Source organism: Manis javanica, chromosome 7, assembly GCF_040802235.1.
Source record: "Manis javanica isolate MJ-LG chromosome 7, MJ_LKY, whole genome shotgun sequence".
NCBI classification, from domain to species: domain Eukaryota; kingdom Metazoa; phylum Chordata; class Mammalia; order Pholidota; family Manidae; genus Manis; species Manis javanica.
Window position 1 is genome coordinate 130,834,405 of NC_133162.1, and position 27,203 is coordinate 130,861,607.

At 37.8% G+C, this 27,203-nt stretch overlaps 1 protein-coding gene and 1 long non-coding RNA gene across 4 annotated transcripts in view; one reads left to right on the forward strand and one right to left on the reverse strand.

Annotated features, from left to right (window-relative positions):
* SLC38A11 (solute carrier family 38 member 11) overlaps window positions 1-17,217 on the reverse strand; it is a 54,837-nt gene extending 37,620 nt beyond the window's left edge. Inside the window, exons 1-6 of one of the 2 annotated variants that reach the window (XM_017655322.3) lie at window positions 17,000-17,217; window positions 16,411-16,528; window positions 14,591-14,665; window positions 5,671-5,805; window positions 4,121-4,186; window positions 30-136 (exon numbers count right to left, since the gene is read on the reverse strand). In XM_017655322.3, coding sequence (XP_017510811.3) covers window positions 30-136; window positions 4,121-4,186; window positions 5,671-5,805; window positions 14,591-14,665; window positions 16,411-16,528; window positions 17,000-17,038 — 540 coding nt within the window. In that variant the 5' untranslated portion in view covers window positions 17,039-17,217. The remainder of the gene's footprint in view (window positions 1-29; window positions 137-4,120; window positions 4,187-5,670; window positions 5,806-14,590; window positions 14,666-16,410; window positions 16,529-16,999) is intronic. The other variant, XM_017655324.3, reaches the window with a different exon arrangement.
* A 126-nt stretch (window positions 17,218-17,343) lies between these two features.
* The window catches only part of LOC140850630 (uncharacterized), a 78,691-nt gene continuing 68,831 nt past the window's right edge, over window positions 17,344-27,203 (forward strand). For both annotated transcript variants that reach the window (XR_012133579.1, XR_012133580.1), the window contains exons 1-2: window positions 17,344-17,533; window positions 21,336-21,453. This is a non-coding gene — a long non-coding RNA (uncharacterized lncRNA). The remainder of the gene's footprint in view (window positions 17,534-21,335; window positions 21,454-27,203) is intronic.

A 27,203-nucleotide genomic window follows, 5' to 3' on the forward strand; every position in this document is an offset into this window, starting at 1 on the left:
TCTGTGCCTATTTAAAATGTAAAAATTACCTTTCCAAGCTTTGCTATATCTCGATACAAAGACAAAGGCAGAGTAAAGGCAACTGTAGCGAGTATAATAATGAAGTGACGGCCAATAAATAAATTTTCAGGATCAACTGAAACACAATAAATATATTTATAGGTATGAATAACACACTAGTGACACAAGTAAATAACCAAACATTTCATTATAAAAATGACTTAAGAATCATTGAATGTTACCTAAATGATGAAGATTTAAATTCCATAAAATCATGTAAAAATGGAAATAATTCACAAAAATGCAAATACAAATACATTCAATAAGTTAAAGGTGAATTCATAGTTTCAAATAATATTATAACATTTTGCATTCAAATTATGTTAATAGTCTCCTAACCAGTTTTCCTGCTTCTGCTTTCCTTTGTCCCCTTACGAACTAGAGAGATCCTTTTCAAAAGCAAAAACATTATGTCATTCCTTGTCCAAAACTGTCAAATGTCAAAACCCTTCATTTAGAAAGTGAGTTGTACAAAGACAGGCATGTTCTAAGGCATTTTTTTTTAAAACTTCTGTATCCCAGGAAGACTTGAAAAGTAAAATATAAAATTTCAGAAATGAAGATTTAGATAAAAGTATTCTCTCTATTTTATCCTTTTGTTAAGAAATAAGTTATTTCTCTGAAGGAGAGTAGACAGAAGCAACTTATTGGTTAGAGAGGTCATAAGAAAGCTGCCAAGACTTGGTATACACGACACACACTTGGCTGTTCTTAAAGAGTGAATAAGTGTGTGTGTATGTGTATGTGTGTCATCAAATACAAAGGTTGTAAACATAAAATAAAACACACTTACAAGGATTTATATATTGAAAGCTGTCCTAATCACAGTATTCCCTTCAAGAGCTATGTATCTGTTCCAATGGAGACACCATTGTTTAAATTTTTAGTTCATATTTAAGTCCTTCAGAGATTGTCATTCTATTTTTGAAATGTCCTCAGCAGTATCAAGTCTTTGTGCATTAATTTCTGCAAAGTCTAAAGATTGCAGAAGCTAAGTTTGTCAAATAAAGGAGTGAGTGTGGCTAAAGCAAAGAGCTATTATTCTGAAAAGTGAGACTAATTAACTTACAAGGAAGTTCCAAGAGAGGAATTTCAAAATGGCATGTTATACACACACACACACACACACACACACACACACACACACACACACACACACACACACACACACACACACACAGATACACCAAAATGGAATAATTAATCATGAATATTTGTTTAACTCAGTCATAACAAAACAATCATCACAAAACTGTGACTCAAAACAGTAAAACAGGAAGTTCAAGTTCCAAAAACCTTGAACTATTTACATATTTCCAGTGAATTAAATGATTTGTATATCTGTTTCTTTTTACCTCTTGAAACCGTGTGCTCTACAAATATGTTTGGTAGAAAATATATTTCCTTTACTGGGAAAATTGCAAGTCCTAGAAAAACACTGAACTAGAATCTTGTGAATAGCATGGAGGAGGAGCCTAGTAACAGGCTCTTCATTAACATGAAGGACATTTTTTGTTAATGTTCCGACTAATCGGCTAACAAAAATGCACCTGAATTTTTAAAAATATTTGAACAATAGAACAAAAAATTGAACTGTGAAACTTTTGAAAAATTTCAAAATCATGTAAACATACTACTTATGCCAATATTTCTCATTACTTTGATTTGTGTCAAGAACCATGGATTTGGTTATCTGAGCAAAATAAAAGCCTTTGCCCACTTGCTAGTCTAAGACATTGGTGATGTATTTCAGAGGGAAAAAATACAGCTTTGATAAGGATTTCATCTACTTCCAAAAATACTTCGGCATCATATTATTTTTTATGAAATAAAAAAACAAAACATATATTACAAAAATATCACATTCAACAATGACAAAGAAACTATAACAAGAATAAACTGTTTTTTGCTCTGTGACCTACTTTTTTAAAGTTACTTTTGATGATTATAAATTAGCAAAAAGGAAAGAGGTTTCAAATAATCCTTTAGCCTTAGCTATGATGCTTTATTTCTGTGAGTATATATATATATATGTATATATATATATATATATTCATATTTTATTTGTAAATTTAAAAATCAATAAAAATTAATGATTACAATGTTTCTTTGGGGGAAAATTTAATTAACTGTGGTATAATTTCACTCTACAGTAGATATTATCCAGGACTGAAGTGCAATTCAAGCAAGTAGGATAGATGTCAATGTTTTAATATGAGAGTGTCCCTAATACATTACTGTGAGAAAGCAGCACTAATAGAACAAGATGCATAGTGTTATCTTATTCACGTGAATATCTGAAGTTACATGCATTCTTAAAACTCTGAAAGTATACATGAAAAAGGACAAAAGGAAGGAAGCTGATGGAAAGATTGTCCCTACTTGGTTGTCCCAAGAGAAAGAGATTACGAGTATGATCTATCTTCTTTATTTTGCTTGTCTGTGTTTTCTAATATTTTCCTAATAAATAAATATGTATTACTTCTCAAACAAGACAATAAAGTGATAAAGAGTTTCTTTTTCTAAATTAATACATGCTCCTTTGACAAACTAAAAAATATTCAAGGAAACAAAAGTCCTATGTATCCCACAATTCAAAGATAACCGCAGTTTACATGTGAATATGTTTTTTCCTATGTCTTCCTTCCTTACTTATGGAAATGGAAACACATAATTTCAATCATATTGCAAACATGGTCTTTTGGTCTCCTTATCTTTCCTTAGCACTATATCTATTTACATGATCCCAGTTTATGAAACATGAATTGGACTTTGGGGCCAGGACAGAAGTTGCAGTTAACAGCTAACAGAGCTGGGGAAGTCTACTGTATCTTAGGTACTGTCTGCATTATCACTTTTATTTTCACATGATAATTCTACAAAGGTGATACTCTAATTCATAATTTAGAGCTAAAGAGACTAGAACTCAGAGAGGGCATTAATCTTCTCCAGCAGTGGGTCTGCGATTTGAAGGTCAAGCCTCTCTGACTTCAGTTTCCTCTAATCCCTGTGAAAAGAATAGGTGCAATTTCTAGTTTCATGTTTTGTTTTATTTTGTTTTGCATGTGTCTCTAGAATGAGGGATTCAAGCACTTAGAGGAAAGGTGTTTTTGTGTCGGCTTTAACTATAATAACAACCATAGTGTTAGATCACTATGAAATGGTTTGGATGAGAAGCTCTTCAAGGCAAAAAGCCTCATGATCTTGGAATTATTCCAATAGCCATGACATGGCGAGTCAAACAGGGAATGGGGTTGTGGCACACTTGGAAAGGTCTGCTTGAAATGTCATAGCGGCTTTTTCATAATCGCAAATTAGAAACAACCAATGTCCCTTAACTGGGCAGTAGAGAAGCTGCTGTGCAAAATAAAGGGAGGGAGCAAACTATTGGGAAACCCAAAAATGTAGATGACTCTCAAATGCACTATACCAAGTGAAAGAAGCTGGATTCAAAAGGCTGTGTACGAGGCCGTTTATTTGGCATTCTGGGAAAAGCCCAACTAGGGAAACAAATCAAGTCAGAGGTTTCTAGAGGGAGGGTTTGACTACAACGGGAACAGGGAAAGTTTTGTGGGGGTTGATGGGATTTCTCTGTATTATTATTATAATTATGGCTGTGGTTATGTGACTATTTGCACTTGTCAAAACTCACAGGATTAGCCATTAAAGCGTTAATTTTACTATATGAAATTAAATTTTAATACAAATAAGGGGGGAAAGGTCACTAAGAAATAGTGTCTGCTTAAATAAGTTAAACGCTTATTTAAGAATAGTGCAATAAAAATCATACATGAAAAAATGTTATTACACAGTGTTGGTTATATGTAGTGTAAAATACTTAAATTATAAACGATTCTTGGTTATATGAATATGTGCTTTGACCAGATATATAAGAACTGAACTATACAGAAAAGTAGGTTGATACTTTAGGATAGACTGGATTGTGGATATCGCCAGATATTCAGTCATCTGCCTCCTCCATGTGCAAATATTTCACTCATATATTATTATGAACCACATTAACTCTGAATAATTATATAAAATAAATATATTGATTTACCTCCTGGGATTCTTTGGAAAACTTTGCTCAAAGTATCTCCAGTTATTATGTTGTAACTTATCATAGCTGAAAACATAATTAACAAAATACAGTCACCAACAAACCATTGCAGATTTCATCTTGAATATTTTGAAAGTAATCAGTTATTACTTTGCAAGTATTGACATAATTCTACAACTTTCTAATACAGATTGATTACAAAAATGTACAAGTTAAAAAATAACTAGACAGCAGATTTAAAGGAGGATATCAATTTGTATTACAAAAAGATCTTCACTTTACAAATTGATTCTTTCCAGAATATCTTTAAATAATAGTGAGTTTGGGTGGTCACTTAAAATTCACTTTGTTTTAAAGTTATTAAGTTCAGTTTCCAAGTACTTTTTAAAATTTTATTAAGGTATCATTATCATTGCTATACAGTCTTATGTTGGTTTCAAATACAAAACACCATGGTTCAACAGTTACCTGTATTATCAAATCCTCACCCCCTCTAGTCAGTCGCTATCTATCAATGTAGTAAGATGTTACAAAATCATTAACTGTATTCTCCATCCATGCTGTACCACCATCCCCATGACCAACCTATATTGTGATTGCAAATTATTGTGCCCCTTTGTCCCCTTCTGCATCCGCCTTCATTCTCCCCCACACCTCCCCTATGGTAACCACTAGTCCCTTCTTGGTGTCTGTGCGTCTACTGCTATTTTGTTCCTTCAGTTTTGCTTTGTTGTTATGCTCCACAAATAAGTGAAATCATTTGGTACTTGTCTTTCTCCACCTGGCTTATTTCACTGAGCATAAAACCCTCAAGTTGCTGCAAATGGGAGAATATATATATATATATATATACCATATCATCTTCTTTATCTATTCATCTGTGGATGGACTCTTAGGTTGCTTCCATATCTAGTTTCCAAGTACTTTTTCATGAACACATACATGTATTGCTCAAAGTGAAGACACTAAGAGAAAATTGTGAAGGCTCTAAAATATCTCCTCATTAGAAAAACAGTAAGATTTTGGGGAAATATATTCTTAGTCATCTATGGAGATATATTAGGAACTAGAGGTTTGAACAACAGCTTCTGTATTACCAATTTTAAACATGAAGTAAATTTGGCCATTGGTGAATGTTAACATTTTACTTATATAAGCAGCACTAGATGACATTGTCACCATTATAATACAAACTTTAAATAGCATGTTGGCCTTGTACATGGATTCCACAAATCCTTAGGTTTTCAAAAACCCATTTTATCCTTAAATCTATTACTTCTCTCATTTATATTTAATCCCATATTATTCTATTTTTCAGCAAAATAGGAGAGCACAAGCATTAACCTAATGAGAACCAATCTCATTTCAATGCAATACCCAGAAAACCAACCAAAAGGACAGAAAGTAAGGGAAAAATGGTTAAAAATGTGAACAATGTGGAAAATATTTTCAACTGCTAATATTTTAAAATAATTACTACAACTACCTTATTCAAAATGGCTGTATTTTTATGCAAATCATTACAATACTCATTTTTACATTCATCTTACCTATAAAAGGATAAAAAAACTGTAGAACAGAGAGGATGCAGTAGCCTGGAAAGCCGAAGGTTTTATTGACCAAAGACTGGTAAGTATCTGTTCCAGAGAGGGCTGCTCCTTTTATCAATAAAACAAGGGAAAAGTCTGCGGCAAAAAATAACAATTAAGCAGATGTCAGATCATATTTAAAGCAAAGGTTTTCCATGTTTTGACTTAAAGAAAAAGAGTAACTTTAGAGTTTAATTTAAACCTACAGTAAATTAACATAGCAAGGCATATTGTCTTTCCATAAAACATTCTTTCATGAAACAGTACTGTTTCCAGTCTTACGTTTTTCAATCAAAATGGAATATGCTTAACATATCCGTGCAATAAACTGGACAGAGAAGGTATGCAGACTAGTGTGGAAGTGTCAGTTTACCATTTTACTTTCCTGACTTAACCAACGGAACAGATATTAACAGCATGTGGCTCAGTCATTCAAGCAGCAGAATGTAGATAACTACATGCATCATTCAGTGTCTGAAGACTGAGAATGAAAAATGCTCGAATCATTTAGAAAAAAATAGTTCAAGAGAATCAATTTGTTCTATAGCAAAGTACAACTAACTTTGTTATATAGTTTTATGGTTAAGAGAACACTAAGAATGTTTTCTTTTTTTTGAAATTTACATGTTAGAGATTTAAGTTCCAATAGCAAAGTTGAAAATGAAGATACAGTTACATAGAAATTAAATCATTAAAAGTTAGTTTCTCTCTCTCTCTCTTTTCATGTAACTCAATGTGTTTTGAACACGTTGCAGTTGTATGTGGTATACAGCTATGCATAGGGCATGATTCTTGCTTTCTCTTGTCTCTTGTTCATATTTCCATCACTGGTGATTTAGTTCTATCCTTTAAGTAATTTGGAAATGCATTAAAATACATAGAAAAAAATATACATCGTTGCAATATGGCCTCCACCTTGGCTCCCTCCCATGTCACTGAAACATGTTTAAACAAGTTCACCAATGAAAAACGGTGATACATCCGGTTTCACGGGCGGTATCCGGTTGACTAAGCTGATAAATCCGGTTGACACTTCCTAAATCTTAATCTTGCTTGCTTTCTCAGTAGCACTTTTTCTTCCTGTTTACCATTTCCTCTTTGTCAACCATTCTCCTTTGGCCCGTTTGTTACATCACTTTCTCTTGGATTTCCTCTTGCCTTCTTGTCCATTCATATTGTTTTCCTCCATTCAAACCCTGGATTCTTGGACTTTTTCTCACTCTTCAAGATGTCCTACTGTGATCGTATTCATGCCCATGGTTTCAACTTTCACACGGATGTTAGTAACTGCCAAATTTGTATATTCAGCCCAGACTCTTTTAAAATGCTGTATTTCCACATGTAGTTGTCAATAAACATTTTACCTTCGAGGTCTCCTAGGCATTTTAATTTTAAAGGTCCAAATTCTAATTTATATATTTTTCTGTAACCTACTTCTCTATAAGGATTTCTCCAAACTGTGAATCACTCTGGACTTCTCATTATCCATCACCTTCTCTATTTCTTTGGTTGCCAAGTCCATTCACTACTACATCATAAATCATTCAACTGTATCCCCTCATTCCTGATATCTAACCTGCTTTATGTTAGGGATTAGGCTTTGATCATTTTCCACCTGTATTACTGCAAAAATTCCTAATAGTTCTTTCATCCACCGATTTGGCCCCCCATCAAGACACTTTCTGCCTCTCTATCCCCTCTCTGCCAAGACTATTTTGACGCCCCACCTCTACCAGACAGATCTGACCACAGCATAAATCTGATCATGATTTCTGTGTAAAATCCTCCAAGGGAATTCTCTAATGCCTTTTGATAAAAATCAGCTCTTTTAAGGAGGAAGAAAAAGATATTTACTAGTTATATGATCTTGGATGAAGAACTTAATTTTCCTGAGTCTCACCTGTAAAGTAAGGCAATATAACAACCTTGAGGAGTTGTGAGGATTGTGATGCTTAAATGTCTGCCACAATGTCTGACATGTTAATAGAAGCTAAATGAATGAGAATTGGGGCTTTTCTTTGTTATTTTCATAGGCTGTATAGGAAACTATACATGTATAGTATTTTTATATAGTATATACATATAGTATATAGTATATATGTACAGTAAACTATATTTCCTATATATACATAGGAAAAAGTATCGTATTTAGAGTCCAATAAAAATGATAATAATACTAATGATAGCAACTGCAAGAACACTAGCAAATACTTTCACAACACCTTTCATATCCCAGGCCCTTTTCTAAACGCTTTAAGTATATTAAGTTGTTTAATTTTCACAACAACCCTAAGTCGGTGTTATCATCCCCCATTTAAGAGATGAGAAAAGTGAGACGCAGAATGTAAGTCAATTGCCCAAACTTCACACCACTAGTAAGGAAGAGTCGAGACTCAGACCCTGGTAGTCTGGCCCTAGAACCCGCACAAAATCTCAATTCTTTTGCCTGTAGCTGCTAACCTTGGACAAGTAATTTTAACCTATTAAAGTCTTAATTTCTTCCTCCATAAAAGTAGAACATGAAAACCTACTTCATGGATGAGGAGGGGTTAAGTATAGCGGCTGCATCATGCTCAGAATGTAGCCAGTCCTCAGGAAATGGTAATTATTATCATTACATGAAAGGCGTCTGCAAATGTCTAGCTTTGTCTTTCTCTACTTAAAAACATCAACCCTACACTTTAGCTAGACTGAATCACTTCCGCAGCGCCCTTTGGCAGTTTCGCGCTTCCGTCTACTTAGACTGCCCTTCCATTTTCTTTGCTCGGTCACGTTTTCTCATAGACGGTCAGTGGGGTCCTCCTTCCCCACACATGCCTGCTCCTTTGAGGCTGGATTAAATGCCGGTATCCCTATCATCATGCACATGTGTTTATTACGGTGTTTTTCATGAAGTATTATAATTATGTGTTTTTGTCTGCTCGACACACTACATTGTGAACTTCACACAGGCAGGAATAATGTTCTTCACTGCTATAATGCGAGCAGCGTCTGTAAATATTTGTTGCATTAGCCAATGATCAATATAGCAGGAGAGCTAGATGTTTACACATCTGATTCAAATTTAATGTGAGAAGTGAAGTAACAAATATATCTTAAAATATTCTGCAAGCACAAAGGATGCAGCAATTAAGTCTACTTCCTTTGTTTGAGACCAGGAAAAGCTTCACTGAAGAGTTGAGCAGGGCTTTGAAAGATAAAGAGAATTTCACCAGGTAGAAAAGGAAGGTGGGAAACATCCATGGAAAGGTGGTGTGAAAGCACACGGGCATACCTCCTCTTATTGTGTTTCACTCCATTGTGTTTCACAGATTTTGCATTTTTTTTTTACAAATTGAAGGTTTGTGGCAATGCAATGTCAAACAAGTCTATTGGTGTCTTTTTTGCAATAGCATTGCTCACATGTCACAGCTCGGTAACTCTTACAATATTCCAACTTTATTATTATATTTGTTATGTAATAACAATTTGTTATGTAATAAGAATGTTTGTTATGTAATAATATTTGTTATGTAATAATAATGTGATATGTGGACAGTGATCTTTGATGTGACTGTTTTAACTTTGGGGAGGCACCACGAACCATGCCCATATAAGGTGGCAAACTTAACAGATAAATGTGGTTTGTGTTCTATCTGCCCCAACAGCCGCTGATTCCCATCTCCTTCCCCATCCTCCGTGTTCTCTGAGACACAGCAATATTGAGATTGAGCCAATTAATAACCGTCTGGTAGCCCCTAAGTGTTCAAGTGAAAGGAAGAGCCACAAGTATCCCATTTTAAGTAAAAATCTGGAAGTGATTAAGCTTCCTGAGGAAGGCATGTCGAAAGCCAAAACAGGCCAAAAGCTAGGCTTTCTGTGCCGAACAGTTAGCCAAGTCATGAATGCAAAGGAAAAATCCTTGAAGTAAATTAAAACTGCTGTGCCAGTGAACACATGAATGATACGGAAGTGAAACACTCTAATTGTGTGGAGAAGGTCTGAGTGTTCTGGACAGAATATTAAAACAGCCGTAACATCCCCTTAAGCCAAAACCTAATCCAGAGCAAGGCCCTGACTCTCTTCACTTCTATGAAGGCTGAGCGGGGTGAGGAAGCTGCAGAAGAAATCTTGGAAGCTGGATATTGAGCCTTAAGGAAAGAAGCATCTCCGTAACATCAAACTAGAAGGTGGAGCAGCAAGTGCTGATGGAGAAGCTGCAGCGAGTTACCCAGAAGATCCAGCTCAGGTCATTCATGAAGGTGACGACACTAAACAACAGACTTTTTAATGTAGATGAAACAGCCTTCTATTGGAAGAAGATGCCATCTAAGACTGGCATAGCTAGAGAGGGGAAGCCAATGCCCAGCTTCAAAGCTTCAAAAGACGGGCTGGCTCTCTTGTTAGGGGTTCATGCAGCTGGTGACTTTAAGTTGAAGCCAGTGCCCACTGACCATTCTGAAAATGCTGGGCACTGAAGAATTATGCTAAAGCTACTCGGCTTGTGCTCTGCCAGTGGAACAACAAAGCCAGGATGACAGCATGTCTGTTTACAACATGGTTTACTAAATATTTCAAGCTTGTTCTTGAGGCTTATTATTCAGAAAAAAAGATACCTTTCAAAATATGACTTCTCACTGACGATGTGCCTGGTCACCCAAGAGCTCTGGTGGAGATGGACAGCAAGAATAATGTTGTTCTCATGCCTGCTAATACAACATCCCTTTGGTAGCCCATGGATTAAGGAGTAAATTAGGCTTTCAAACCTTATTATTGAAGAAACACATTTTGTAAGGCTATAGCTGCCATAAATTGTTTCCTTTCATGTATCTGGCTAAAGTAAACTGAAAACCTAGAAAGGATTCACCATTCTAGATGCCATTAAGAACATCAGTGATTCATGGAAAGAGGCTAAAATATCAAAATTAATAGGCATTTGGAAGAAGTTGATTCCAACCCTCATGGATGACTTTGAGGGGTTCAAGACTTCAGTGGGGAAGTAACTGTAGATGTGGTAGAAACAGCAAGAGAGGCCTGAAGAGACAACTAGATCGCTGCAATCTCATGATAAACTTTCAATGGATGAGGAGTTGCTTCTTATGCACCAGCAAAGAAAGTGGTTTCTTGAGATGAAATCTGCTCCTGGTGAAGATGCTGTGATGATTGTTGAAATGACAACAAAGGATTTAGAACATTACATAAACTAATTTGATAAAGCTCTGCAGGGTTTGAGAAAATTGACTCCAATTTGGAAGGAAGTTCTACTGTGGATAAACTACTATCAAACAGCATCTCATGCTACAGAGAAATCACTCATGAGAGAAAGAGTCAATGGTTGTGGTAAACTTCACTGTTGTCTTATTTTAAGAAACTGCCCAGGTGGAGAAAGACACATACCATATGATGTTACTTATTTGTGGAATATAAAACCAAAGCAAAATAGATTGAAGAAAACAGCAGTAGACTCACAGACACTGAGAAGTGACTAATGGTTACAATGTGGAGATGGTGAGGGGGATAAAGAGGCACACAAATTCTCAGTCATAATATAAGTTGGTCACAGGACTAGTAGTACAGCATGGAGAATATAGTCAGTGATTCTGTAACATCTTTCTATGTGACAGATATTAACTGCAGTAAGAGGGGGTGAGGATTTAATAAGATGGATCACTGTTGAACCACTCTGTTGTATATTTGAAATGAATGTAAGATTGTATATTCAATGATACTCCAAAAAAAGTATCTGACAGGTTATCTTGTAAAACTTAAAAAGCAAAAAAATTGCCACAGGTACCCCAGCCTTCAGCAGCCACCACAGTAGCTGTAAATATTGAGTCAAGACCTTCCACCAGCAAAAAGATTAAGACTCACTGAAAACTTAAACAATGGCTAGCATTTTTTAGCAAAAAATTATTTTTTAATTAAGATATACACATTTTTTTCATGCACAATACTACTGCACATTTAATAGACTACCTATTGTATAATCAAACTTTTATATGCCCAGAGAAATAAAAAAATTCATTTGACTTACTTTATTGCAATATTAATTTTATTGCAGTGGCCTCGAACTGAGCCCACAATGTCTCTGAAGTATGACTGTATTCTACAGGTGGGGAATAGAATACTCCAGAATGACCGAAACATAAGTTCCATACCTGGCAGTGTTGGTGACAGAGTGAAAGAGAAGTTAGATTAGTGGGAGATGAGCTGAAACATGCAGATATGAAGGAATTTGGATGCAGTAGTTTTTTCTGTTGCCATTATAGTCTTGGAATGTTTTGATGGAGAGAGTATAGAGATCAGGCCCAGGTTTTATGAAGATGACTCTTGCAGCAATCTGGAGAGCTGATCAGAAAATGGACAGATGTGAAAGACAGGAAAAGTGAACAGCAACTTGTTGGTCAATGGACAGAATCAGTGAGGACTTGAGGCAATCAGTTTCATAGATGTGAACTTTTGGAGAAGAACTATATGCTTGGAATGAGAATGCTAAGTTCTATAAAAATTCAAATGTATTGCATAAATTTACTAGTTCGCTAAGAATTTAGCCAATAACAAGTGCTTTCATCTACTTGTAAAACACAGGCTATACATCTCTCTTAAAAGTTTTAGGAATCTCATCCATCACTGTAGCCATTTTCATCTCACTTTAAATATACTTCATGCAAGTTTTAAGTAATGAGTCTATGTTATTCAACAGGAAATTTTTCTTTTAAATCATTTTGTAAGCTTGGACAATAAAGATTAGTTTACTCTTACCAACAAACACGAACATCTTAAAGAAAATGAAAATAAAACTATTTGTCATAAATACTTATAATTTTTTCTTGTTTGCCAACATTTCAAAAACATGAAAACAGAACATGAAAACAGAAAAAACTCCCTGTTGAACTGGACATATCTCATTAGAGGCCTTAAAAAGACAGAAGAATAAATATGGGCACAAACCATTGGGTAACTGTCAGTGTCAACTTCAAGAAAAATTCAGTAGTATATCCTACTTGTACAGTTTGCTGTTAAAAGCCCAATCAAGATACAAAATGAATCACAGTCTATAAATATTTATTGCTTCTGTGTAGCCATCCTTTATCAAAATTTTTAAGGATTTTGATCATGCAGCTAATTTAATAAAAGTACTAATTTGCACTCATCAGTAACTCTGCAATATATGACTTGGCAAAGGACTGCTCACAGTCATTGCTCGAGGATACTGTATGGCATCAGGTGAGAAAGTTATTCACATTATGATTTATTTATGTAGAATATCATTTGGCTTTAGTAAGCTGTTCATTCTCTTCAAGTACTGAATTCTGAGGTGATATATATATGTTAATTTTTCTATCTACTGGTTTACAATATGTGTAAATGTTTACAGTGTGCTTAAACCAGCTATGGTTATGGTTATTAGCCATGGGTAGAAATTAATTATTGATCAGTAGTGATTGACTGGGAAACAGGAAATTAAAAATGACAAAATCCTTGAATGGGATTTTTTAGTATGATAATTGCTCTCATGAATGCAATGTTTAAACACCAGCAACTCTGGATAAGGCTAAGTTACGGGTCCCACAGGTACTAAGTTACAGGTCTCTAAGAGCTATAGCAGCTCAAAGCAGTTTAGGATTTGGGAGTGGGGTGCTGAGGAAAAAGGAGGGGGGAAGGGAGTCCAGGGCCCCTGCAGCTTTGTTTCTGGTATTGGCTGTGTAATTGACTCTCCTCCTCGGCCTGGGCGAACCAGAGCAGAGTTGCAGGCTGGTCTTTTTATGAGGGATCGTGTCTTGGTCAGGGTCTCTGGAGGCAGAGCTGAGACCGAGATTCCTGGGCAAGGGGATCTGAGTGAGTATTTTCAGGAGAAGGGGGGATGAGAGGACCGGGAAAGAGCTCAGCGCGGATGTGGCCTTGGGTGGAGCCCAGCGGTGGCCTCCCCCTGCAGTGGTGCCACTCGAGTTCCAACCACACAACACACTGGAGGCAAGGAGACCGTCTTCTGGGTTTCTGCCAGACAGTCACTGGCTGAAGGCTGTGGGGGAAAGGTAACTGGGGGTCATGACCTCACAGGAAGTGTCACCTTGGTGGCCCAGGTCAACGCTCTGGAGAAGAGGAAGCCAAGGTATCTTGCATTACCTGGTGAAAGGGCATCTAGGTGACCGCCCATAGTGGCCACCATAGCTGGGCCCCCTGCAGGGGGTGACTGTGACTGCCGCCTCTTTCCCAGTGATCCTAAGCTAGGGGAAAGGTACTGGATGTGTCCTGAGGTGGCCTGACAGGGCAGGGATGAATGAGGACAGCAAGAAGAGGGGACGATTCTGAGTTGTAAAGCCGGCACTTAGATGGGGGAGTGGCAGGACATGGGTGTGAATGAAAATGTTACATGAAAAGGGGGAAGCAGAATAGAACAGACACACAAGCACCTTAACGTTGTGCTTTAAGGCTGTGGCAGGCTGGGTGCTGGGGCTGGCATGGGGAAGTAGGGAGCAGGTTGTGAACCCTCCCTGCTTGGGCAGCAGGCTTTTAGTTCCACCTGCACAAACATGGTTGGAAACGGTTGCTCATTCATATGCACCTGCCCATGGCTTTTGTGGGAAAGGAAGCCCTCACATCTACACGTTCAGAACACACTCCCTCTTAATCAGCCTTTAAAATGACTCCCCCATCTACCACTTTCTGCATACAGTGAAAAAGGCACGTGAAAAGGATCTAGGCTTGGAAGTATAGAATGCTTCTCTAATCTGTTCAGAGGATTAGCACGAAAAGTAAATCTCCTCAGACACAAATGTCTAAATTCTTTAGGATTCTCTGATTAACTTTTTAATAGGAAATTCAATTATAGGGTATGTGTGTGCAAAATAGGTACTGCACAATTTAAGTTGCAGGAATAAGCAATTATATAGCATTTTACCTGTAACGTATGAAACCCAGCATAGAAGCAGTATTCCCAGAGGAAAGCCAGCTTGCTTCATCGAATACGGCAATCCTGAAAACACATCAAATGTTCCACCTGTCGTATTAACAAAACACATAGAAATACAGAAGTGTTCCCCCAATCCTTACATATAAGCTAAGTAAATTAACATATTTTATGACACAATCGTAAACTGCATGTATCACTACTGAAATGAAATGTTAGCATATTAGTAGTTACTTCAGGATAAAATGTTGTAAGCGAAGGATGTGTCCAGAGGGTGACTTTATGAGGTGTTGGAATAAGAAAACAGTAAATGAAAAATAGATGCCAATTTACATAAATAATGTTCACATCGGGGTGAAGGGGAATATGACCTGGAGCTTGGGGTGAGGAAGGACACAATGCTTTCTTTATGTGGCAGCTGAGAAAGCAGCGGATGATAAGATCACAGAAGGGTAATGGGATTTGAGGAAAGACTGACTCTGCAGTCAAAATCTGGGCACCCGGGTAGCAAAAGGAGAGAAAAATGAGGGGGCAAAAGTATTTCTTATAAAGCTGAAGGGCGTGTGTAAAATTATTTCTTAATGATTTCTTTGGAAATGAGCAATTTTAGATTATGGACAATAAAAATTTAGAAAGAAACCATATTTAAAATGTTTCCACCCAAAATTTTTATTCTATGAAAATGTTTCCTTAAAAACAAATTGGCCGAGTGTGATTAAGAGGTGCTTTTCAGTGTTGCTGACATAAGTCGGCTTAGAGAGCTCACGTCAGCGGTTCACTCTGGGATTTTGCCAAGCTGACTGCCCACATCTCTGTGGCACATGGAAGCTGATGCCCCTGCTTGGTGCTACTTCGCCTCAGATACCTCCATTTTATGTACCATTTGAAAAAAATATATATCTATGGAAACTAGTAAAATCAAGAAACACATCAACTTGTGAAAGGTAAGAAAAGTAACTCAATCCTGAGTAAAGTTCATTGATGACTGGGGCTAAGATGTCAAAACTTTGTAAGAAAAAGTAATTCTCTTAATGAGTATTGCAGGACTTTGTTTTGGCTGCTTTTCGTAAACTGGATGTTTCTAAATAACAAAAAGAATGAGTACTGAAAACATAACTGCTTTCATTACTATAATGCTATACATTTAATGTCATCAGAACTTCCCTTTTGCTTCTAATTGGGAAAATGCCAGCTGTTCTTTCAGTTCTGATTATTTGGCTCCTTTGTTTACAAAAGTAACATGCATTTTCATTATACCAATATCTATTTATGGACTAATAGTTAAAATTAATAGAATCAGCTTTACTTTAAAGTTAACACTATATAGATGGCTAAGGAAATATCAGATGGATTTAATTTTTCACAAGATGGTTATGTTTTCACCTTAAACTTCCATACCTCCAATACTTCCAAATATTTGGAGGTTTTATATCTCTGGAAGGCCACAGAAAGGTGAGCAAGTAATGGTGGGCGCTTCAGGAAGAAGGAAAAAACTAAATAAGGTAACAGGATCAATTGACCAGGAAGCCAATGGAAAAAAAAAAATCATCTCCTGTATACCTTCCACTTAATCTTCCACAGGCAGGGGAGGCTGCTCTCAGATGTGGAAAGAAGGTGAATCCCTCACTACCCGCTCCTCAGCGTAAAAGAAACTGATGTGAAGCACATTGTTACATTGGGAAAAAAGGAAATTACTAATTTTATTTCAGATTTTTTTCCCTTTAAAAGTAACCAATGAACGTTAGCTAGCAATATAATGATCTCTTCAATTTGGCCTTTTCATTTAAAATTTAAAACAAAAGAACACTTACCTATTATACCAGACCCTATAATCGAGTTGACAACATTAAAAACGGCGGCAGACAGACGCCAGGTTTTCCCTCCGCGCCTCTGTTCAGAAACGAGGGTTTCTTTGTCATCTAGATCACTCTGTTTTTAATATATAAAGCGGCAATTCAATACTTAATAGCTCAGCAAATTAGAAAAGTGTCCGAGAAATACACAGTGTAGGAGACTAACACGATGTCAGTAGTAATAAGTAATGTCAATAATGATAAGGGTAATAATAAAGAGAAAAAAGGGCTAGTAGTTCAACAGAGGTCTGTAAACAAGCTCCATCCTAAACTGTTCTGACACCTGCGCGAGGTCCGCCGCCTGCGTGAACTCCCAGAGCACAGGGTCCGCCAGGGAGCTAATGATGTGACCGGGAAACGAAAGGGGTTACGTTGCAAAGCACCTGCCAAGGGAAAAGAAAAGCCAGATGGAAACAACTTCTCTCGGAGGACTAACTTCCCACGGTGCTCAACCCGAAGCCCAGGTGGAGGCGGCCGACGTCCGCTGCAGAGTGAATGAAGCTTAAAGGGGGCTCGCTTCAGGCCTCGCCCCTGAGCCCGGGTTTACCTGCGGCGGGATGGCAGGTCGCTGCCCCTGGTAGCCCATGGCTGCACGGAGCCCTCCTCGGCAGGTGGACTGTTCTCGGCCCGGGCACCCGCCGCAGCGAGCAGCCTCCTCCGCGACCTCGCCCAGCCCCGCGGGTGCAGCCCCCAGCTCGCTGGGCCTCCCCCGCGGAGCCTGCCCGGCCGAATGCACCTCCTTCCTCCCGCGGAGAGGATGCAGAATGTTTCTGATCTGGGCAGCCCTCTCTCCCCCAGCCCCGCCTTTTATTACCCCACCTCACCCCACCTCCAGCTGCAGAGTACAGCTTGTTCTGCCCACGCTGCCCAGTTGGTACAGAGTCCCGATGGCCTCTTTCAGTCCATTCCCAAGTTAGGGGCTCCGACTGGAGTCTGCTGCCCAGTAAGAACTTCCTAGCACGAAAAATTTTTTCTAGAGTTCCAGCAAACTTGATGACCGAGCATACTTTATGCAAATGTTTTCTGTGGACGTTTCAGAAAGGAGACTGAAGGAAAGAAGATGGATTGATAACGGATTCAGGTAATGAAGCTCACAAGAGGGTGGGGGTGGGGTGTAAGGAGATGGGAAGGGAAGGCACCCGAGTATCAGCTAGAGAGAATCTTCAATGACCATATTACAGATGAGGAAACAGGCCCAGAGAATATTCAATCACAAAAAGAATACAGAGGAACAGTTTCAGGAATAATGTAACATCAGTACTTATCAAATACTTAATTAAAGAGGTTCTTTTTCACAGACATTTGTTTGAAATTATGCATCTCACCTATCTCACAGTTCAATTATCGTACTTAGACGTTAAGATTGTTTCTAATTTTACAGTCTTCTGGAGAATATTAAGTGACAGTTTCTCTAGAAGAATAGTTAGGAAGCAGCTCATGCCTATTTCCAACTTCACTAAATCTTTCCAAATTGCTCTACAAATCGATCATACCAACTACACTTCTACCAGCAGATGTGGAATTCCTGTTTTGTGCATTGTTAACAATACCAGGACTTAGTTTGTTTTTAGTTTTTGTTGCTCTGATGGCTTTGAAAATGGTATATAATTATTGTATAAATTTGTATTATCATAATTCGTCGTGAGGTTGAGGATCTTTTTATAATGTGTAATGAATATAGTTAAATTTTTAGGTTGCCCTCTTTATGAATTTCATTTTATATCCTTTGCCCTTTTGATTTGGGTTGTTAGTCTTTTCTTTATTGATTTGTAACAGTTATTTATATATTTAGGGTGCCAACACTAGGTCAGTTATGTATTTTGCACATATCTTCTCCCAGCCCCATTGTTTTAAAATTATTTGTGGCTTTTTTTAATCATGCAAAGTTTATAATTTTGATATACTAAAATTAACAGTCTTAATCTTGATACATTAAAAGAAAGAAAATTAGAGCCCTACTTCACTAAAAAATAGATTTAAACATACTTAAATAAAATACTAGCTAATTGAATCCAACAGTTAAAAAGTTAATTGTATCATGACCAGTTGAGTATACATCAAATATGAAAGGATAGTTTAACTAAAAAAATCTATATGTATATATGTACATGACTTCCCACATTGATAGATTATAAGAGAAAACTGTGTAATTATATTACTGTATACAGAAAAAAAATTGACAATGTTGGATTCATGACTGAAAAAGCTCTTTGTAAATGAGAAATAGAAGACAACTTCCTTGAACTGATAAGCTACAGTAGATGTCATTATTAATGGTGAAATTTTAGAAGCATTTCCATTTAATTAAGAAATGAAATAAAAATGCCCATGATCATGACTTTTATTTAACATGAAGTTGGAGTCCCTAGCCTAAAATCCCTAGCAATAAGAAAGGAAAAAGAAATTAGGGGTAATGAGAAGTGGAAAGGTAGAAATGAAACTGTCATTATAAGATTACATATGTAGAAAAATTTTAAATAATTTAAGGAAAAATATTAGAAGTAATAAGTAAGAAAGTCTAAAGAACTAACTAAATACAAGATTTTCCTGAAAACATATTAATTTTTCTATAGCAATGACAAATAGCTAGAAATTCTCCCATGCAGAGGTAAATACGGTAAACATTCTAGAACCCTACAGTTTACTTGGATTTATTGTTTGATGTGGAGGATAAGCACATATTCACTTTCACATAAACAGTTTTACTGTGTCTTGTCTTAGCCCCAGATAAAGACCATGAGAGCCAGACTTTTAGGCATGCAGAAAGCCTTGATTTGAGCTTTTTATCAGATTGTATAAATATGTAGATATATACTATGCTTATGTAGGATTATTACTTTTCCTCTATACTTGGTTGCAGTCCAGATGAGATGACTTCTCAGAGCACCTAGCTGGTTTAGAAATATTCAGAGAAAGCTCTATCTCATCAGAAGTCTGAAATTGCAAAGCTCTTCCCCACAGCTAACCTGACCCCTTTCTGATATTGTTAAGGTCCAAGTTTGGGTTAGACTAGAGACAACAACTTTTAATCCACATCCCTGGGGAAGTTACTTTTTTCTCTTGAAAAGGAGTCTGGAAGAGGGGTAATTTTGTTTTTTGTAAAAATGTGTGTTTGATATTCTTCACATTATTAGGTTATTGGCTTAGTTGCTGTAATAAGTAGAGATATTATATGCAAAGTCTCAAATAAAGTAAACCTTTCTTTATCTTTTAACCTTCCAGAAGTGGGGGGCCTCAGTCTTAAGAGCTCTGGAAGGACAGCTCAGACACTTTCAACTAAATCATCAAAATGTACTATTTCTTTTTATGGATTAATCATCATACAAAATTATTCTTGGAACTATATTCTATGATCTACATACTGCTTATTGTCAAGGAATATCTCCTTCTTGTGGTACTATGTCATTATTATTGCATAGCATTTTTGATGTTTCTAACTGTTATTATTAGAATTATGTAAAGGCACTGTAATGTCATTTCTGGTTAGGAGTCAGGGCGAGAGGGACACTGAGGAATTAGTTAAAATTACTGTGGCTGTAAGCACTGGTTTGCCCAAGAAAGGCTTGGTTTAGGCTTCTTGTGTAATTATGAATAGCATCTTTTTCATTTTCAAAAGTTTCCCAGTTTGGATGACACCTTACAAAATCATGTTACAAAGGTACTTGGAGGATAATAATACCACCTACTATCTGCATAGCACTTCATGGTTTTCTCTAGCGGCATCCAAGTTGAGATGGGATGGAAGAGCTAAAAAGTGTGGACTTTTTGTTTATTCTCCAGTTAGTATGCTGGGTTAGTTTAGGCTCTGGAATCAGAAAAAACCTACATTTGAGTAAAAGCTCAAGGGACCTTGGCAAGTTGCTTAACTTTTTGAGCCTTCATTTTGTCATTTGTCAAAAGGGAAGAATAACAGTACCTCTTTCAAAACAGTAGTTGTGGGAATTAAATGGGACAATCTATTTGTATTAGTTTCCCATGGCTGCTGTAACAAAGCACCTTGAACTGGGTGATGTAAAACAACAGAAATTTATTCTCACAGTTCTGTGGGCTAGAAGTCTGAAATCAAGGGGTCAACAGGGCCATGCTCCTTCTATAACCTCTGGGGGAGACTCCTTCTTGCTTCTTCCTAGCCTCTGGGGGTCTGCCAGCAATCTCTGATGTTCACTGGCTTGTAGATGCATCACCCCACTATTGCATCTTCCCTTGGCACACTCTCTGTGGCACTGTCTCTTCGCATCCTCTTCCCTTTGTGCATGAACGTCTGTGTCTGTGTCACAGTTCCCCCCTTTCCTAGGGGACACCAGTCATAGTGGATTAGGGCCCACCCTAAGGACCTCACCGTAACTGAACCATACCTGCAAAGACCCGATTTCCAAATAAACTCATAGTTGGAGTTTCTGGGGGTTAAGATTTCAACATATCTTATTTGGGGGACACATTGAACCTATAACACTATTTTAAAAGGATTTTGTTGTTTGCTGTATAATTTACTCTCAATAAACCGACCCAGCAAACCTTCAGCTCTGAGTCTGGCTTGAATGGACTCTTAGTTTCTTCTGCTCTTCTGCTCTGCTTAGTTGCTTCCGCTCTATCAAACCAGAAAATTACTTTGTTAGGCCAAAACTGTATGCTGTAGAGGGAGTTTTGGTTACAGTAGCAGCAAGTGCTATTGGCTACACACAGCTGTTCTCCCTTCTTTCACCGTAATAGAGCCTCTGATTTTTGTGCCTGCCAAGCCCACCTACTAGGAGAAATAAAGTTTGCATCTTCACTTTCAGCTGGTTGTGGCTAAGTTCTAAGTGGATGCAGGTGGAATGTATATCCTTGAGGAGAAGACTAATACCTTATTTCTCTTCTGCTCCTTCCTGTTGGCTGGAGAGTAGGGGCAGAGTGGCTGAAGACGGAGCTCTATCCTGGCCCAGTCACCTGTTGGAAACTTCATACTGAAGATGTAACAAGATAGAAGGATCCCTGGTGGATCAGCCAGTCTGGAGTGTTCAGGTAATGTGAGAAGGAAAGAACTTCCATCTTATTTAAACAACTGTTATTCGGATTTTTCCATCATTTAGACACAAATCTAACCCTTGTTAACACACCTCGTCTAGGTACTAGGATCGTGGTATTAGTCAAATAGGATTCCTCCAATCCAGATATTTCTATGTAATAGCACCTAGAGAGGTTCTTTCACTTCCTTGTGCAAATAATATGAGAGCTTATTGTCTATAATTTACTTAGGTATCAATAAATATATACAGGTGATTATCACATACATATGCAACAAACTGTAAATCACCTGATATTTTAGTTTTGCCTCACTGATGAACTGGTAAGAAACCTAGGCTAGTAGGGTCAGGGGAATACTCTCTCTGTCAGTATGATGTGGGTCCCCTTCTGCGTGTCCCACGTCGGCCTGTCCTTAGGGGTCTGGTCAGCACTGTTTGTCCATGTCTGGCTTCGGAAGCCGCATCACGTATCACAGCAAAGTGTCAGTCTTTGAGCATTACCCTGAGGACTGAGGACCAACCCAGCAAACCTTCAGCTCTGAGTCTGGCTTGAGTGGACTCTTAGTTTCTTCTGCTCTACTGCCCGTCTTCTCTGCATGTGTGATAGAGAATGCGATGTTAAGTCTTCATGGAGAAAAGTCTTTCTCCTGGAAATACAAACCTAAATTTGACTCTTCATGTTTTGCAATTTACAATATTTACTTTGTAAGATCAGAACCATTTCCCAAGCTCCGGAAGATGGAGGGGAGTGGCAGTTACAAGCTCAGTCACTTCACATCCACTCTAATGTGAAGAACGTGATGCAGGACAGTAGGTGAGCAAGCTGAGATTTTTTCCTCTAATGGTGTCAGTTTTCATCACTTATTAACAAATGTGCCCAACCACACTTAAAGTGATAGGGATGAAGAAATGAAATTGGGTGCTCTGTGCCCTTTAGTACCTTTTAGTCAAGGTAATTTATGGAAGTTATGCTAGAATAAGTAAGAGCTCATTGACCTATTTTGATTATTTTCTTCACCATTTTTTAAAATAAAGGTCCAGGTACAATATTTTAGCCCTGTTTCAGTTGAATTAAACTGGGAGGAAAGATCATTTTGTACCCTTCAGATGGGCCAGCTAGGAAGATCAGAGTCTCGGCACAATAATATCCTTGACTCTTATCAGCTCATGAACTTGCAGAACTAGAAGAGAGAACGGTGGAACCCTGGCAGCGGAAGTGTGAGCAACGACAGCGACCGTGTGTCCTCCCCTGGCTGGAGCATTGCCTTCTCATGTACAACGTGTGCCAAAATGCACCTTCTCACAAAAAATGGCAAGTGGAAAGTAGCAGTAAAGGGGCCACAGAGAAATCAGTGACTAGAGCCAGGATTGCCCATAGCGTAAAAATACAGGGATGGCCATCTTCTTCCAAATCTCCTAATCTAACTGTGTCTCTTTCTTTCTGGTCTTCAGTAATTTTGCTTATTTCTAGAATGCAATACCCAATCCTTTATGTTGTGCTGTAGGTAACTGTGGACTGTCTGTGGGAATGGTAAATCCTTGAGGGAAAGGATCACATTTATATTGTTCTTGTTGATAATGTGTTTTTTTCCCTCACTGAACGTAGCATAGTGTTTCATACAATTACTGCTGTGCATTAAAAATGTACCACATAGAAGAAATAATCTCAAGAGGAATCAGCTAGTAAAAAGTCTTATTGTTAAGTAAGAATAAATTTAATGTGGCCTGAATTAAGGGTGGTCAAATGAACATTTCAGTAATGAGATTATGATGCTTTTTTGCCTTTAGGGCCTTTTAGAGACTGAGAAAGGCCTGGCTTATCTCCATTTATTAATGCAACCAGACTATTGAAAACAATAAAGAAATTATAGAAAAGGGTGACACATGGTTGCAACACAGTTTTAAATATTCCATTTAACAAATTAATGATTTGCTTTTAACCCCAAAATACAGTGTAATATTATTCTGTTATTCACACAATAATTACAGGATGTATTAAAATATATTTATTCATAATGCATAACAATGGGTGGTGTTTTAATGGGATATGAGTTTAAAATGGAATATGACTGACATAATTTAATCTCTTTAGTGTATCTCTGTAGCTGTATGCATAATTTCATTCAGTTAAGGTCTAAACCTGAGACTCTTGAAACTAACTGACCCTTTCAACCACCTGTGACAGGCACTGTCTTACAAATGTTTACTAGGAACATATAAAAAAAGATGCCAAGAATACCCCAAATAATAATAGTTAAAGGTAAAATTAGTCACTCATGATTTAAAAGGATTGTCCACTCATCCTCTGTGAGGAGGAGAAAGAATATTCTAGGCTCCATTGCACAGCCCACACAGTCACATATCTGGAAACTCAGAGGTTCTGACCAAAAAACAATGTGTGACCCACTGGATATGCTCACACAGTTCATCTTTTGATCTTTACTAGTTACAAGTAATGCTTTTGTGTATAGCACACTTAGGAAATACAGAACTCCAGCCTGTACTTTGGAGCCAGTCTTCACTCAAAGATGAAAAACTTGATGAAGTGGTGTAAGTGACAGAGTGAAATAGATATTCTGGCAATTCAGAGGCTCAAGTGGTCATAAAAGGATGGAATCAATTGATGAGAGACTGGACACTGATAAAGTTCAGCCTAGCAAAGATGAAATTTGACTTGTAAACATAACATCCTAACCTTAGATCTAAAAAACAAACTGCATAGGTACAAGGTAGCAGCATGTGGACTGTCTGAACCTCATTTCAGAACGAGTTAGTACTTTTAATTAACAATGAGTTTAAATGGTTCAACAATGTCATTGTAAAAAGCCTAATATGGTAGGCAGCAGTACTCGGAACATATTATACAGAACAAGGGACGTGGTAGTCCAGGCCATCTCTGTTGGCTACACCACACATGGACTATTATTTTCAGCTATGGAAGACACAATTTAGAAAATATCAGATAAACTGGGACATTTTCCAAAGAGAGGAATCAGAATGATGAACACTCTCATGAAGCTTTATGTAGCTGGAGAATGTAAGATTCAGGGGATTGAAGGTTTACTCAATGCAAGAAATGGTTTTATAGTCTAATAACCTGGCGATATACTGGGATAACTTGAATGGTGAATTCCTACTGGAGCTATTTAAACATAGGCATGACCACTGGGCAGGGATGTCGCAGGTTATGCTGAAGGATAGGAATGGTGCTGGGCATTCTTTGTTTGCCATACCAGAAACTTCTGTGAGCCTCTTAGGAATTGACAGGGGAAGTTATTAGTAGAATTTACATACCAGATCTGATCTAGAACTAGAAATTTTGGCAGGGTTCAACTTGCCCTGGGAATTTGCTTTCTCTGTCTTTCGTGGCCTGTTTATCTCATGGAATTCTGGTTTCCCTCTGTGGATCTATCCACTCTTCTTTGGCAGCTGTCCAGCCATTGGTTCCGTTCTCCTGGGCAAATTCTGGAGGAAGTGAGTCTGACACGCTCAGCTAAATGCCTTCTCTGTGAAGCACAGCCTTTTGAACCAAACCTCCTCCCAGGTGGCTGCCAGTGTAGGGATGGGTTCTTCTTACGTTAGGTTCCAGTCCTTCATCCAGTCCATGGCCAGACCACTGGACCAGCTACGATGGCTACCCTGCCAAGCACTGGGTAATAGGGTTAAGGAAAACAGTTTGAGCTAAAGGTGAGCCTGGGCATCGGCCTGAACCATGACCAGTATTAGTGGAAACACTAAGTAGTTTTAAGTTTCCTCTAGAATGCGTGATTCCCCAATTATGTGATGCCAGGTAGGATTTGAGTTGGGCTTTGATCATAAAAAGTAAGATTAAGGAAGATTATGGCAATTCCTAGTATGGGAAATAAAGCGGAAACATGTATTAGTAGGATAAATAAAATAAGAAAGAGAAAGGGGTGTTTGGAAATAGATAAAGGTAGATTCCAGTTAGTTTTAGTATTATTTCTCATTACTTTTCAGTTTGTAATATAGCCTTTTATTGTGTACTTTCTCCTATTAGATGAGCAGGTACCATGGGCATATTAATAGACAAAAAGTAGAAGAGGTGCTTGCTTAGTTTGCAAAGATGTAAAATATTTTTTAAATATATGAAGCAACGTAAGTGTTTTGTGAAGTTCAGAACTCTATGTTGCAGTCCCGGCTTCATTCTCGTCCGCGGGGATTTCTCTCTGTAGAGCCGCGTGGGAACAGGAAGTGAAAGCAGAATGAAGAAAGGCATTTTTTTTTACTTGATTCTTTTTTCTTTACTTTTAAGGCCTTTGTTTTTAATTTCAGTTCAGTTTGCTTTAATTTTCCTATAACTCCGGGGGGGAAATACTGGCAAATAAATTTGAAACCAAAATCAGTCAAAGGGAGAAATAAAGTTTCTTTCTTATAAGCAGTCATCCACTTGGGCGCCCCTGTGTCTCTCGCCATCAGGCTGCAGAATAGCCCCTCCACCCGACCTCTCCGGGCCTCCAGGGAAGCCCTCACAATCACCTGTTCACATGGAGGCGGAGGACTCCTCTCCACCCCCTGGAAACACCTGTTGTATGGAGATGCATTAAAGCCGGGCAAGAGATTCTGGGAATATTACAATTTTACCCACATTCCCCTTCCTTTCTCCCTGATATTACAACCTACCTCCTTCTCAACGTGACACTCCATATCTAAGAGGTTTTCTAGAAAAATGTCACTATGAACAAAGTGGTCTCTTGCCACACAGCCAGTTGGGAACTCAGCCTGATTATAGAAAGAAGTTTTAAAATAGCAAGGGCAAGAATCCATGCATATTTGTTCTAAATACGACTACCTTCTTCAGCATCATGTCCGAAAGGACCTGCATCTCCCTAAGGGCTAGAGGAGGAGCCCTGCAGACAGCGGCCGCCTTCTCACGGCCTCGCTGCGCAGGGATCCGACCCAGATGTGGTGGGAAGCCCAGGAGACCAGAGCCTTCCTGAGCCTTTGTATGTGTTGGTGGTTTGACCTTAAATGTCCCCATTTCAAGAGACAGAAAAATGGTAACTAAATAATGTGAACACATTCCAATTAAAATGTGAATTATCTAAAGGGAAGAAACCATGAATTTAAAGACCAGAAATGTAGAGCATTAGCAATAACCAGAATAAATAAACCGTAAGAAGACACCAGATGGGTGTGTGTGTGTGTGTGTATTAACATTTAATTGTGAAAATCAGAGAACTTTCTGATGTGAAGTATATTCTACTTAAAAGCCTGAAAATTTTCTTCATAGTAACTTTTGGGGAAAAATAAGAGCAATCTAATAAGTTTAATAGAAACCTCCTACCACACACACACACACACACACACACACACACACACACACACACACACACTAAAAGCTGTGGGGGAGTAAAAGTAAATTATGTACACTTTTTCCCTTTAAGTTAAAGCCAGTGGTTATCAGGGCCCCATAGCTCTTCACAAATTCAGCTAGCAAGGGGAAAAGCAACTACATTTTTTTTCATTTTGTACATTTTTCTGTACTCACGTTAGAAGAAATATTTCCCCTTTAGAAATTCCTTTTGAAATCATTTTCTATTTTAAGTTTTATGTGACTATACATACTTGTTTTATACAAGTCTTTTTTGTTATTTACTCTCCAAATATTTAAAGGTAAGATTAGAAATCCTGTAAAAACATGAGACAAAACACAACAGAATTGGCAATCATTATCCCATCAGCTATTTGCAATAGGTTCTATGTTGGTTCAAATGATCTCTAGCCATT